At 48.6% G+C, this 13,099-nt stretch overlaps 1 protein-coding gene across 2 annotated transcripts in view; it reads left to right on the top strand.

The window, feature by feature from the left end:
* ARHGAP10 (Rho GTPase activating protein 10) overlaps positions 1–13,099 on the top strand; it is a 357,364-nt gene that overhangs the window by 143,227 nt on the left and 201,038 nt on the right. Inside the window, exons 6-7 of one of the 2 annotated variants that reach the window (XM_062199520.1) lie at positions 7,581–7,691; positions 9,877–9,939. In XM_062199520.1, the coding sequence (XP_062055504.1) occupies positions 7,581–7,691; positions 9,877–9,939 (174 nt within the window). Of the gene's footprint in view, positions 1–7,580; positions 7,692–9,834; positions 9,940–13,099 lie in introns of both variants that reach the window. The other variant, XM_062199519.1, reaches the window with a different exon arrangement.

Genomic DNA, 13,099 nt, shown 5'->3' with positions numbered 1-13,099 from the left:
TAACTTTTTGGGGGGGGGGGTAAATAGACTTTGCTTTAAAGAAAGTTAATTGGGGCTGGTGTTGCTGTGCAGCTGGTTTGGCTACTAGATGGGATGCCTGCATCCCGACTGAAGCACATGGTTTGAGTCTTGACCACTCCATGCTTCCAGTCCAGCTTCCTGTTAATGCGTGTGGGAGGCAGCAGATGATGGCCCAAGGACTTGGGCTGCTGTAACCCACTTGGGAGACCTGGAGGCCATTCTTGGCTTTGGTCTAGCCTCGCCCCAGCTGTTGTGGATATTTGGGAAGTAAACCAATAGACAAAAGATCTCTGTCTCTCTCATTCTGTCATTTTCCTTTCAATAAAATAATCCTTGAAAGGTTGTTTATTTATTTAATTTATTTAAGAAGCAGAGAGAAAAGGGAGAGAAAGAGAGTTCCACCTGCTGACTCCGTACCCTCGAGACTGAAGCCAAGAGCTAAGAACTCAGTCCTGGTCTCCCATGTGGGTGGCAGGGCCCCAACTACTTGGGTCATCACTGCTGCCTCCCAGAGTCCACCCTGGCAAAAAGCTGGGATGCAGGGTGGAGCAGAGACTTGGACTCAACACTTCAGGATGCAATGCAGGCGTTCCAAGTGGTGTCCTAACCATTAGGCCCAATGTCCCACCTCTGTGCTTCACTTTTGAGGACTTCTCATCTGGGGTTTTGTAGGGGCGAGAAAAAAATGAACAAGTGCTGTCACGAGTTAAGAAATAAGAGTTCTTATGAAATAAGACACAAAATAATGAATACCTCTGTGGTGGTTAGTTAGATAATAGATGCATAGAGGTAAAATTTTTGCCTCTGAGTATTTTTGTCACAGGAACATTAGTTTTAACCAGCATTACTAAAGAACATATATTATCTGCAGGAATAGATCCATCAGTTGACTTTCAAGAGTTGTGGAAGAAACTAATCCAGTTTAATAACCTCCTAGACTGTTGTGTGTTGCTGTGAGGGCTGCGTTGGTCTTACTTAGTGCTGGGGACTCGGGAGGCACCGCCTCATCGGGAGAGGCATCTGTTTTCCAGAGACTGATTTTCTTGGAGGGAGCCATCTGAAAGGAGAAGGGAGTTTATTCCTTACCTCTCGTGTTTCCTTCCCTTTCTTTCTAAATGCCCTGTCATTCGTTTTTCTCACTCACGGGCTTGAATAGCACCTCAGCTGTTGAGAGTATCGAACATCCATTCTGTTACTAAGGATGGCGTTTGCAGCTCGGGGTCCTGACTCATTCCGCTGGGTTGGCTTGCTCGTGTGTTTGCTTTTAAACACACAGGGAGTCTGGATGTCAGTGCACACCGTCATCCACACCTGCTGAAGCAACATCGGAGTGACACTAACAGCGTTGGCTCTTCCGTAAGCCTGGGTTACCCTGAAGTGTTAAGTGTGTATAGCAAACTCTGTGTGTGGTGTCTCAGCTGTGTGTTGTGTCTCAGCTGTGTGTGGTTGGTTGGCTGGTTTGACATCCACGTGTGATGTTTTCTTTTGTCTCAGACCTTTGACTGACAGTCTAACACAGAGAAAGGAGCCTTTACCAGGCCTATACCTGCCTGCAGTGCTTTGGGCATGGCTCCGCCCCCTCTCCTGGTCCCGTGTTCCGTAGAAGTGCGTGCACGTGTTAGGTCTGCTTCCTCACCTCCCACTCTGCCTTGGAAGGACAACTGTTGCTTTGTGGCCCTCACCCTTTGTGCTAGCAGCTGTCTGCAAGAGGATGTTCTTGCCTCGGGTGACTTTCCATCTCCACTTCCCAGTTTCCCCTCACATCATTGGCGTCACTGAGGGCCCTTTCACACCCACCTGCAGGCTATCAGCTTGGTTTTTTTTTTTGGCTCCAGAGCTGACTGAGGATGGGGTCGTTCTTCTCAACCTCCTTTTCTGCAGAGTCCCGCCACGATGGGGGCTACCTGCAGGGGTCCCAGGGCCCGCAAGACACTTTGTCCCAGGGTCCCCGGGTCCCTGTGTAAGACTTTTGCACCTCATCTTCCTTCTGCCCAATGTTTGCAGCCCTGATCCGCAGGCTTCCCTCCTTCAAATAGTCTTCCGGACACCCCTTCCTTGGAGGGCTCCTGATTGGAGAAGGTTTGCCTCGCCCTCTGAGTCACTTCTCTGCTTTACTGTTTTTTGCCCCCCCCCTCCCCCCCCCCCCCCGATTCTTGTTTGGCACATCACACGTTTCTTGGTTGCATGGCTTCCTCCAGAATGTAAGGTCCTTGACAGCAGCAGTAATCTGTCAGGAAGTAGGTACTTCATATAAATTTATTGAATGACCAAGTGTGATGTTTGTGCAGTGAGCGACAGCTACAGCAGTTTCAGCCATTCCAAAGATAATCAAACTCTCAATCAGACATATCAAGAGATCCCAAAGATGAAAACGGTTCCATTTAAAGTGGATACTTCCCTCTTTTGCTGCTTGCTCTTTCTAAACATACAGACTGCTAGTGTACACAGCATTCTATTATAAGCATGCAGGCCTTAGGAGGGGGGTGCTCTTTGAAGAGGACAAAGTCACAGTTGTTACCTTTGCGAGTGGCTGGTTAAGTAATCGCAGTGAGTTGAGATGCTGGAGAGATCAGAAGTTGCTGAGAACAGTACTGAGCAAAGGCGTAGAGACCTGTGTGGTTCGTTCCCTCCTCTTGTTTTAGATAGAAATAGCAGCAAATAGTGGCGATGCCAGGCTGGTTACTTTGGTAACCCTGTTAGGACTGGCTGCTCTAACTCTGTTTATTGGGCATAATAGCGTCCACCTTCAACCACATCCCTAAATTCTCCTTTCATATCTGTGCTGGAGCTAGTGCTGGATTCTCGAGAAAATTCCGTTTCTGTAGATTTTTGAAGTCTTTTTTTCCTTGCTGAAAAGCCAAATGATATCTCATTTGAGATCTGAAGCCAGTCTTTTGAGTGAGTGTGACACTGGTCTACGGCCTTATTCATATTTGCAGCAGGAATGGCCAGGAATTGGATACAATCAAATGAAATTCTAGTAGAAGTAAGTGCCTCATGTTTGGTTGACGTGGGGAGAAGAGCGATCGTCTTCAGACTTGGTGAGCAGTCTGTGCCCGCGGGTGCCGCTTGGCCAGCGGGCTAGGGAGTGTGCCCCAGGATGCTGGTGGATTCTTCATCAGGCGGATCCCAATCCTCCAGACGCTGTACGGTGGTGACAGAGGTTGGCTGGTGAAGCGGGTGGGAACTGGAGTAGCGAGAATGAGCAGAGAGAGAAGCGGCTGAATGGCAAAGCCACCTTGGTACCCAGAGTGTGGTGTGATTCTCCTGAAGAGCCTTTCTTAGTAATAAGAGCATGAAGAAGCCACCCTGAACATCTCCTGCCTCTGTTTATTAAATCCTCGGCAGAATTAATTACGATTTTTTTTTTTTTTTGGTCCTGGGAGTTGTCTAAGTGCTGGTGAGTGACCTATCAAACTAGTTGCTGGAGGCACAAAGGCATGGATTTTTTTTGGGGGTGGGGGTGCCGTTAGGTAGAAATTCTCCTTTAAGCTGGTAACATTCTTCTTCTTCTTCTTCGTTTTTTTTTTTTTTTTCAAAGATATTTATTTATTTATTTGACAGGTAAAGTTACAGACAGTGAGAGAGACAGTGAGAAAGGTCTTCCTTCCGTTGGTTACCCCCTAAATGGCCGCAATGGCCAGAGCTGTGCCGATCTGAAGCCAGGAGCCAGGAGCTTCTTCCGGGTCTCCCACACAGGTGCAGGGGCTCAAGCACTTGGGCTATCTTCTACTGCTTTCCCAGGCCATAGCAGAGAGCTGGACTGGAAGAGGAGCAACCAGGACTAGAACTGGTGCCCACATGGGATGCTGGCGCGCCGCAGGCGGAGGATTAACCTAGTACTCCACGACCTTGGCCCCATTAGTAACATTCTTTTTTTTTTTTTGACAGGCAGAGTGGACAGTGGGAGAGAGAGAGACAGAGAGAAAGGTCTTCCTTTGCTGTTGGTTCACCCTCCAATGGCCGCCATGGCCGGTGCGCTGCGGCTGGTGCACCACGCTGATCCAAAGCCAGGAGCCAGGTGCTTCTCCTGGTCTCCCATGGGGTGCAGGGCCCAAGCACTTGGGCCATCCTCCACTGCACTCCCGGGACATAGCAGAGAGCTGGCCTGGAAGAGGGGCAACCGGGACAGAATCCGGCACCCCAACCGGGACTAGAACCTGGTGTGCCGGCGCCGCTAGGCGGAGGATTAGCCTGTTGAGCCATGGCGCCGGCCAGTAACATGCTTATTGGTTGTATTTAAATACTATACTACTTTAAAAAGTGACACTACATTTTTTTTTACATGGCAGGTAAATAATTGCTTTTTTGAAAGCAATTATACGTACATCTGAATAAAAGTAATTATTTATATAAAGCGAAATTTGATTTTAACCCCTTTCTTTCCTTCGCACAGGTTTGTGGCATTAGAATGCCTTCACACTGTTGAGCAGCCATCATCATCACCATGGGCAGGGTTTTTAATCTTCCCTAACTGAAACTCTGTACCCGTTAACAATGAGTCTCCACTCTCCTGACCCCCACTGCGTGGCAGCCACCGTTTTGCTTTCTGTCTGTATAAATTTGAGGATTCTAGGCAGCTGATGGACGTGGAGTCACTTAGACTTCGTCCTCTGATGTTTGATTTGTTTCAGTTAGTGTAGCGTCCTCAGCGTTCACCTGTGCTGTAGCATGTGTCAGAACGTCCTTCCCTTCCCAAGGTGAATACTCTCCCTTGGTGTATTTACCACGTTTTGTGTATCCCTTGTGTATCTGTTGGTGGTCACCTGGATGTCTTCTGCCTATTGCCCGTTGTAAATAATGCTATTAGGAAGCTGGGTATGGAAACATAGGGGTTCAAGTCCTGCTTGCAGTTCTTTCGGTTATATTTGCTTACCCAGAAAGTAGAACTGTTCATTCAGTAGTTCCATGTTGATTATTTTTAGTCTTGGTTTAAAGAAACTTGCCTGAAAGACAGAGACAGATAGGCAGATAGAGAGCGCCTGTGTGCTGGTTCTTTCCCTCAAGTGCTCGTGCATGGCCAGGGTGGGGACACGGCAAAGGAACATGGCAGTCAGGAACTCAACCTGGATTTCCCACGTGGCTGGCACAGGACCCACTACTTCAGCCATCACTGCCACCACCCAGGGTGCACGTTAGTGGGATGTGTGAGTCAGAAGCAAGAGGCTGGTACTGAACCCAGGCATTCTGATATGGTGTGAGTTACCTTTTTTTTTTTTTATGGATTTATTTATTTATTTGAAAGAGTTAAGCAGAAAAGGAGAGGGAGAGAGGGAGAGGAGAGATGGAGGGAGAGAGGGGTCTTCCATCTGCTGGTTCACTCCCAATTGGCTGCAACAGCTGGAGCTGCATCGATCTGAAGCCAGGAGCCAGGAGCTTCCTCCGGGTCTCCCATGTGGGTGCAGGGGCCCAAAGACCCCCATTTTGTGCTTTTCCAGGCCATAGCAGATGGCTGGGTCAGAACTGGAGCAGCTGGGACTCAAACTGATGCCTAAATGGGATGCTGGCACTGCAGGCAGCAGCTTTACCCGCTATGTCACAGTGCCGGCCCTGGTATGAGTTATGTTTTATTAGTTATGTTTTTAAAATTTTTTTTAAAATTTTTACTTGAAAGAGTTAGACAAAGAGGAGGAGAGGCAGAGAAAGAGAAAGATCTTCCATGCACAGGTTCACTCCCCAATTGGCTGCAATGGCTGGAGCTGTGCTGATCTGAAGCCAGGAACCTCTTCTGGGTCTCCCACGTGGGTACAGGGGCACAAAGACTTGGGCCATCTTCCACTGCTTTCCTAGGCCATAACAGAGAGCCGGGTCAGAAGTGGAGCAGCTGGGACTCGGACCGGCGCCCATGACGGGTGTCTGCACTGCAGGTGGCAGTTTTACCCGCTATGCCATGGTGACAGCCCCTGGTATGAGTTACCTTTTTTTTTTTTTTTTTTTAAATTTTTTTTTTCTTAATTTTTGACAGGCAGAGTGGACAGTAGAGGGAGACAGAGAGAAAGGTCTTCCTTTTTGCCGTTGGTTCACCCTCCAATGGACGCCGCACCGCGCTGTTCCGATGGCAGGAGCCAGGTGCTTCTCCTGGTCTCCCATGGGGTGCAGGACCCAAGCACTTGGGCCATCCTCCACTGCACTCCCTGGCCACAGCAGAGAGCTGGCCTGGAAGAGGGGCAACCGGGACAGGATCGGTGCCCCGACCGGGACTAGAACCCGGTGTGCCGGCGCCGCAAGGCGGAGGATTAACCTACTGAGCTGCGGCGCCGGCTTGGTATGAGTTATCTTAACCAGTGTCTCAACCCCTGTTTTGAATTTTTTGGTGAACTTTCATACTGTTTTATGCAGTAGCTGCACCATTTTACGTTCCCACTGGTGATGCCCAAAGGCTTCGATTTCCTTCCACCCTCACCACTACTTAATTTTCTTTCTCTTTTTTAGGCCATACCCAGCCTAATAGATGTGAGGTGCTGTCTCCTTGAGGGTTTGATTTGCATTTCCCTAATGTTTAATAACACTGAGTGTCTTTCCATGTGCTTATTGGCCATTTTGAATCCCCCCTGGGTCCACAGCTACCTACTTTTAAAAGTAAAATTCTCTATGTTAGGAAGCAGGCCTCGTGATGCCTTAGGCAGTGGGTTCTCTGACATCCCAGAGAATAGCTTCTTTCTAAGCTCTTTGGTCTTGGTTACTCGGTCAGCTGTGGACTGGTAGTTTCATTGTGGCTCGAGTTTGGAGTCATTGTTACCAGCGTCATCATTGAAGAGAATCAACCTGGGAGCATTTCATGGTGGCTCCAAGCCTAAGTGGTCGCGTGATGAGACCAGTGCGGGAGAGTGAGGAGGTGAACAGCCAAGCTCTAGAGGGCGTCCTTTGCCGCTGTGCTCCTCTCCCAGTGCCTGCCTGATTAGGCGAGGTCCCCCCAGGACCTCTGCTGTGGAGTAGCCTCCGGAGCATCAGGTGCCCCTGTACTCCCAGGGCATCCGTGCACGGGCTTTGAACCCCAATGGTCCTTGGAGCCAGGTTGTAGGCGCTGGTGCCAGGGCCGCCCCTTCCTCACCTGTTGCCATCTCTCACTGAGGGCTGGGGTGACCCGGCTCTCCCCTGCCCCTGTTGCAGGCCGGCTTCATTCTTGGATCTGCTCATGGAAGGGGTGTTTGTGTGATTTGGATTCTCTGTCTGTGGTCTAGCCTTGCCTGTCAGTTGTGCTTGGGGGTGAGATTTTCACGTAGACAGTTCACTGTTGATTCTTGAATCCTAGGGGGATCTTTCTCAGTCTGTGGAGGCCGTGGGGTGACCCACATTCTCTGCAGGGAGTTCGATAGTAAATATTCTAGAATTTCGCATGCCGTAAGGCACTGGTGCAAGAGCTTGGGTTGACTGCTGTGGAAGTAAAGTGGGCCCCGGTGACGCGTGCAAGAGAGGTCGTGAGCATGCCCAGTACGGCTCACTTTGCACATACAGGCTACGCTGCCTGTCCAACCCTCGGACTGCAGACTGCCCACCTCGGATGTGGAACTTCCTTCTTGCTGGCTCCCGTGTGACTAACCTCAGTTATTTTAACACAGGCAGACGTCCAGGTGGAGCAAAACCGGCAGCACTTCTACGAACTGTCTCTTGAATACGTGTGTAAGCTCCAGGAAATCCAAGAAAGAAAGAAGTTTGAGTTTGTGGAGCCTGTGAGTATCCTAGCAAGTGGGGTGTGAGTAGGGTTCTGCCATGTGGTAGAGATACCGCGCTCCCTGGGTCTCCCGGGTACTTCCTGTAAGGCCGCAGGGGGCGGACATGAAGGCAGACCTGGCAACTTGTGATGGGCAGACACATCTCCCTGGCACGGCAGCACGGAGCAGACGTTACGCCCAGTGTTGGTGATCTCAGGGTGCTTCGTGCCAATGTAGCTCCACCCTTTAAAAAATGCCTTGAAGAATTTGTTAGAATGTGAGCGAAAGCGGTAGTGTTTATAGCAGGTAACTTTTCCTCAGCCTTGTTTCTAAAGCACCTATACCAGTTCAAACTTGGATATTATTTTTACTTTTAAAGTCTTACTGATTTGAAAGGCAGAGTTATGGGGGCTGTGTGTGTGTGTGTGTGTGTGTGTCCTGGGGAGGTATCTTCCATCTGTTGGTTTATTTCCCAAATGGCTGCAACAGCCTGGTCGGGGCCCGGCACAAGACCTAGAATTGCACATGGGTGGCAGGGGCTCCAGCCCTTGGGCTGTGTTCCACTACCTTCCCAGGAGCATTAGCACAGGGCTAGATTGGAAGTGGAGCTGCTGAGACTGGAACTGGTGCTCATAGGGGATGCTAGCCTTGTAGGCTGTGGCTTAACCTGGAGCCACAGTGCTGGCCCCTGGTATCATTATTTGGAACCCGGTTTCTAACAGAACTCAATGGGGCCGGTGCCACAGCTCAATAGGCTAATCCTCCGCCTAGCGGTGCCAGTGCCCCAGGTTCTAGTCCCGGTCGGAGCGCTGGATTCTGTCCCAGTTGCGCCTCTTCCAGTCCAGCTCTCTGCTGTTGCCAGGGAGTGCAGTGGAGGATGGCCCAAGTGCCTGGGCCCTGCACCCCATGGGAGACCAGGAGAAGCACCTGGCTCCTGGCTTCGGATCAGCGTGGTGTGCCGGCCACAGCGCGCCGACCACAGCAGCCACTCGGGCGTGAACCAACGGCAAAGGAAGACCTTTCTCTCTGTCTCTCTCTCACTGTCCACTCCGCCTGTCAAAAACAAAACAAAACAGAACAACTCAGTGGTTAGGACAGTCTGAGAAACACTGTGGAACTTTGGAAGCAATTTTGTGAGTTACTCTGATTTCTTTATACCTTTGTTAGAAACATAGTTTAGTTTGTCATTATTTTCTAATAGCTTTAGTTATTTATGTATGAATATATATATTTTGAATAAACATGTAAAGGCACTTCATAGTATGGGTTTTAGCAAAGACAGTCTAGAAGGATAAATTGATTTCACTTTTAATACAGACAAAATAGAATCAATTTCAATTTTAATACAGCTTTTTATAAACAGGGTTACTGATATAAAGTTCACAAACTATATAGTTTCAGTTGTAGAAATGATTTTGAGAAACAAAAGAATAACCAAGTATGATTAATGAAAAACTGGTGTTCATGGAGCAAGAATCCAGTTGGAGTAGTAGAATTGATCTAAATTAAACTAAGAGAAAAATTGAAGCACCCTGAAACACACTTTTTAACGTAAGCAGATGATGATGGCCTACGTTTACTGGGCCTTCGAGATGCTCACAAAAAATCATGGTTCAAATCATCCTGTGCTGTGCTCATTCACTTAAACCACGGGCTAACTTGTGGACGAGGTATCTCATTACCCCAGTTAGCCAGTGACGACACGCAAGAAGACAAGGTTTCAGTGGTTTGTCCAAGTCGCATAGCTGGTCACCCCTCTGGGAACTGGCCGTCAGACTCCAGCCAGCCCTTTCGGCTGCGACTGTGCTTTCTTGTACGTTGGGTTGCATGGCCCGTGTTGAAGTTTTAATTGCAAATGATTTCGGGGCTCTCTTGACAAACAGGGACACAGGATGACTTAGAATTCTATTTTTCTTAGCACATGCTGTAGAAAGTATCTCATGGCTCTGATACTTAAGAGAATGACAGCATTCTTCACTTTCTGTGAAGACCAGTTAATAACATTCACTTAGATTGATGTGGATACTTGTGACTTCAGGGAAGTAGCATTGAGATGGGGGGGGGGGGGCGGTGCTTGGAGGTTGGTAGGATTCTTTATTCTTCCCCGAGTGTTTTTTAATTTTTTTTCGTGCTAATGGTTTTCTTTTCTTCTTGGTCTTAGATGCTGTCATTTTTTCAGGGAATGTTTACTTTCTATCATCAGGGCCATGAACTTGCCAAAGACTTCAATCACTACAAAATGGAACTACAGATCAACATTCAGAATGTAAGGAGATGAAAGCTGTTTGGTATATATTAAAAAAAAAAATGTTTGAAATGTGTTTTTTTTTTTTCTTTATATGATGTTTATGTACAAAGACTTAAACCAGGCGGATGTCTCAGTACTGAGAAGCTAAGAGTGTGGTGCCACCTTCTGGCCAATCCTGGTAACAGCCTCTCAGGTAGCGGAGGCTGAGGAAATTGTGCCACCTGGCGGCTCTTCCTGCGCCTCCCGGCACCCTTGCAAGGGTGAGCTTTGTCTTGTTAACTCTGTCAGCTGTGGGTGAAACAGACAGGAGCCAGCCACTTGGGATTGAGGCATTTAAACTGCGATGAGTTACGTTTCTTTTCTATGTATGAACTGGGAGTTTTAATCCCAGATAAGCTTAATGGTTCAAGTGAAATTTCTCCCCTACAGGGTAAGCACTGGAAAACAGGCGCCTTCTGTGAGGCTTGGATAAAGAGATTTGAGAGAACTTCAGTCACTCAGAAGGGTGGTGTATGTGGTTTGGTTCCCGTGGGGAGGTTTTTCCTCTCCACACTGTAGTTGATGGAGGAGCACTCGGGGCGTGTTTATTGTGAGTGGAGGAGGCATTGTTAGAAATCCGGCATGAAGGGTGTGCCACAGAGCCGCAGCGCCCCTCCGACACAGGAGTGCCAGGGGGGTGGGCTGGGGGGTCTCTGCGGTGGACGCCGGCCTGCACTTTCATTTCTGGCAGACTTGAAAGATGAGGATGGCTGCCTTTTTCTTTTCTTTTTTTAAGGTTTATTTTTTTAATTTGAGAAGTAGAGAGTTACAGGCAGAGGGAGAGAGAGGTCTTCCATCTGCTTGTTCACTTCCCAAATGGCCACAACGGCTGGCCAGAGCTGGGCCAATCTGAAGCCAGGAGCCAGGAGCTTATTCCAGGTCTCCCACGTGGGTGCAAGGGCCCAAGGACTTGGGATATCTTCTACTGCTTTCCCAGGCCATAGCAGAGAGCTGGATTGGAAGTGGAGCAGCTGGGACTCGAACCAGCGCCCATTTGGGATGGTGGCACCACAGACTGCTACTTTGCCAGTTACGCCACAGCGCTGGCCCTGGGTGATTGCCTTTTATATAGGTTTTGTTTCCAAGGTTTTTTTTTTTTTTTTTTTTTTTTTTTCCTTTTTTGTGTCACTTACCTAGGAGTGTGGCTGGTGAAATATCTTTTCTTTGTAATTCCTATGTTGGTTCATGTCTGTGAACTGGACATTCAGCGGGGCTAATGGGAATAGAGTCCTTGAGTAACTGTTTTTTCTGCCCCCATGTCCCAAGATCAGTAGAAAAAGCTATAACGTGTGGTGCAATGCAGATGTAAGAAGGAAAGCTTGGTGTGGCTGTGCAGGTTAATCCCAGTGAGCGCTAACTTGTCCCAAGGGTTAGCTTCATGATGTCATTCTCCAGAATACTCCTGTTGGCAGCGGGATGCAGTGTTAGAAAAAGAACATTTGAGGGGCCAGTGCTGTGGCTCAGCAGGTTAACCCCCTGGCCTGAAGCGCCGGCATCCCATATGGGTGCCGAATCAAGACCCGGCTGCTCTACTTCCAGTCCAGCTCTCTGCTATGGCCTGGGATAGCAGTAGAAGATGGCCCAAGTCCTTGGGCCCCTGCACCCACGTGGGAGCCCCGGAAGAAGCTCCTGGTTCCTGGCTTAGGATTGGTGCAGCTCTGGCCATTGCAGCCATCTGGGGAGTGCACCATTGCACTCTCTCTCTGTCTCTACCTCTCTCTGTGTAACTCTGAGTTTCAAATAAACAAATAAATCTTTTTTTTTTTTTAAAAAAGGAAAAAGAACATTTGATAGTTAAGATTGTGATCTCAGTTTTTTTCTTTTTAAAGGTCTATCTATTTGAAAGGGAAAGTTACAGAGAGGCAGAGGCAGAGGGAGGGAGGGAGAGAGAGACAAAGGGGGGGGGGTCTTCTATCCACTGATTGACTCCCCAGATGGCTGCAACAGCCAAAGCTGTGCTGATCCGAAGCCAGGAGCCAGGAGCTTCTTCTGGGTCTCCTACACGGGTGCAGGGGCCCAAAGACTTGGGCTATCTTTCACTGCTTTTCCAGGCTACAGCAGAGAGCTGGATTGGAAGTGGAGCAGCCGGGACTTGAACTCGCACCCATATGGGATGCCGGCACTGCAGGTGGTGGCCCTGTGGTCTCAGTTTTGTTTTTAATCCCTCACTGATTGACCATATAACTTGTGGAAATCCATTGTCTTTGGCCCTCATCATCAAGAACACAGCTGGTCTGGATGGGAACCTGCAGGCAGAACAGGGTGTGAAAGGATTTAAGGGGCCAGCCCTGTGACGTAGCAGGTAAAGCCACCAGCTCTGACACCAGCATCCCATATGGACACTGGTTCATGTCCCAGCTGCTCCACTTCCGGTCCAGCTCCCTGCTAATGGTCTGGGAAAAGAAGATGACCCAAATGTTTGGCACCAGCCACCCCACCTGGGACACCCAGATGAAGCTCCTGGCTTCAGCCTGGCTCAGCCCTGGCCGTTGCGACCAGTGGATGGAAGATATCTCTCGGTCTCTGTCTCTCTTTCTCTCTAACTCTGACCTTCAAATAAACATATAAGTCCTTAAGACAGTTGGCAGAAAATGAATTAAAAGATAACTTTCTTTTTGCGCAAAAACATTTTGAAATCTATGTATACGAGGGGTTCTTCAGAAAGTGTATGAAAAACATGTATGAAGAAAAGTGTATAGATTTCAGAATTCTTTTGCACCAAAATAAGCTTACCTTTAATAAGTTTATTTTAAAGGTTATTTGAAAGGCAGAATTTGAGAGCAAGTGAGCAAGCGAGAGTGCTTCCATTCACTGGTTCACTTCTGAAATGACCATAAGTGTCGGGGGGCTGGATCAAGCAAAATTCAGGAGTCTGGAATGCCATCCGGGTCTCCCACATGGGTGCAGGGGCCCAAGCACTTCGGCCATCTTCTGCTGCCTTCCTCAGTCCATTAGCAGGGAACTGGATCAGAAGTGGAGCAGCTGGGACTTGAACGGCAGCCATAAGGGATGCCAGCGTCGCAGGGGGCATCTTGGCCCACCGTGCCACAATGCTGGCTGCAAACTTAACTCTTAATACTATTTTCCATAAACTTTTTGAAGCACTCGTCTTTGTAATTTGTGGGACTGATGTGAAATG

Source organism: Lepus europaeus, chromosome 8, assembly GCF_033115175.1.
Source record: "Lepus europaeus isolate LE1 chromosome 8, mLepTim1.pri, whole genome shotgun sequence".
In the NCBI taxonomy this organism is placed as follows: Eukaryota; Metazoa; Chordata; class Mammalia; order Lagomorpha; family Leporidae; genus Lepus; species Lepus europaeus.
This window is presented reverse-complemented; position numbering and strand designations above follow the sequence as displayed.